The 1,625-nt window shown below is 48.7% G+C and overlaps 1 protein-coding gene across 1 annotated transcript; it reads left to right on the forward strand.

Annotated features, from left to right (window-relative positions):
- The first annotated feature begins 458 nt into the window (after positions 1-458).
- LOC126913062 (uncharacterized) lies at positions 459-1,290 on the forward strand. The gene has a single exon (XM_050707787.1). It carries the CDS (start codon positions 497-499, stop codon positions 992-994), a length of 498 nt encoding a protein of 165 aa, XP_050563744.1. The 5' UTR covers positions 459-496; the 3' UTR covers positions 995-1,290.
- The last annotated feature ends 335 nt before the right edge of the window (positions 1,291-1,625 follow it).

A 1,625-nucleotide genomic window follows, 5' to 3' on the forward strand; every position in this document is an offset into this window, starting at 1 on the left:
TGAATAATGTAATGCCTGTGCAGTTAACTGAGATATTTAGTTGCTTTGTGCACGAAAATCTTGCGGAAGACACTAAATACCTAGTTAATAATCTTGGTGGATTTGTTACAAAAAAATTTACGAAAGTAAAGTTCTCGTACATGCATACATAGCCTCACGCCTGTCTCCCATAAGAATACGCAGAGACAATGGAACGCCAACAGCTACGAATCTTACATACCTCTTTCGCTTCATCGACACTCATCAGTCTTTTCACGCATGTTCGTCGGTTTAAGGTACTTTAAAGGTCCTTCTTTAAATTTCTCTTAAGACGTAATTTAGAAACTTAGATTAAATACTAAAAACATTCTAAATATATCTATTTATATAAAATTAAAAACCTTTAGTACAGAGTGTACCTAAAAATATGCATCGCAACCCTTCGATGAGCCGCCGGGGCGAAACTCCACTGTCGCGCCAGATCAGTGCGTGGCGGGACGAGCTCCGGCGCGATCTCATGGCGGAATGGCAGCAACGACTGTCGCAACCGAGGGCTGGGCTCGCTGTCATCGCAGCGGTAAGTCCCCTCTTTGAGGAGTGGCTAGAGAGGCGCCACGGCGTCCTCACCTACCGCCTGACGCAGGTGCTTACCGGACATGGGAGTTTCGGTAGGTTCCTGTTTCTTATTGGGCGGGAGGAAACGCCCGGGTGTCATCACTGCGAGGACCGCCCGGAGGACACGGTAGAACATACGGTGGCGGTGTGCCCTGCGTGGGCTGAGTACCGCCAAGTCCTCAGGGATGTGGTCGGCGACGGCGACCTCTCGCGCCCGGCACTGGTTCAGGCCATGGTGCGGAGCGAGAGGGACTGGGATGCCGTCTCCTCTTTCTGCGAAGCAGTCATGCTAGCTAAGGAGGAGGCGGGGCGCGTGAGAGAACAAACCTCCTCACGCCCCAGCCGTCGCGAGAGACACTCCGGGCGTCGGGGATCGCGGGACGATCTCCGGCCACCGTAAGTGCGGGCCTGCGGGCGGCGAGTAAGGGTAGCTCACCGCCCGAACAGAACCAGACCCGTGCGTACGGCGCGTAGCGTTCCGCGCGCGCCTCAAAGAGCCATCAGACCACCACAGATGGGGCCCAGTAGGGCTGATGCCTGATCCGGAGCTGCGGACTACCTAGCGGGTTTACCGGGGCTCCGGCTCGAAAAGCAGGAGAAGGAACGGGGTGGTTTTTAGTCAGTAAGAGTCTGACACTCCCTCTCGCCTCGCCCAAGGTGGGAGAAGTCATTGGATGATTTTCCCCCTGAAAAAAAAAAAAAAAAAAAAACAACCCTTCGATGAGACATGTACTTTAATTTTTAATTTAATCTGTTCATATGAACTCGTAAGTACATTTCAGTGGATTTATATTCTACAATATTGTGTTGTTCTAAATAATAAATTGGATTTAATGAAAGCTGAATACTCGATCGTGTGTTCATTGAATTTTCATCCAAACTATTAACTATTCATTCGGGTTTGAATCTGTTTTGCCTGATAGTGATAAAAGCGTATTTTATCTATAAAGGATTCTATATGTCGATCTTTTTGCTTAGTGACTTCTTGCATGTTAGCTATAATTTTTGAGAGTTTCATCTGTAAGTGTTTC

The sequence above is a fragment of the Spodoptera frugiperda genome, chromosome 3 (genome assembly GCF_023101765.2).
Source record: "Spodoptera frugiperda isolate SF20-4 chromosome 3, AGI-APGP_CSIRO_Sfru_2.0, whole genome shotgun sequence".
In the NCBI taxonomy this organism is placed as follows: domain Eukaryota; kingdom Metazoa; phylum Arthropoda; class Insecta; order Lepidoptera; family Noctuidae; genus Spodoptera; species Spodoptera frugiperda.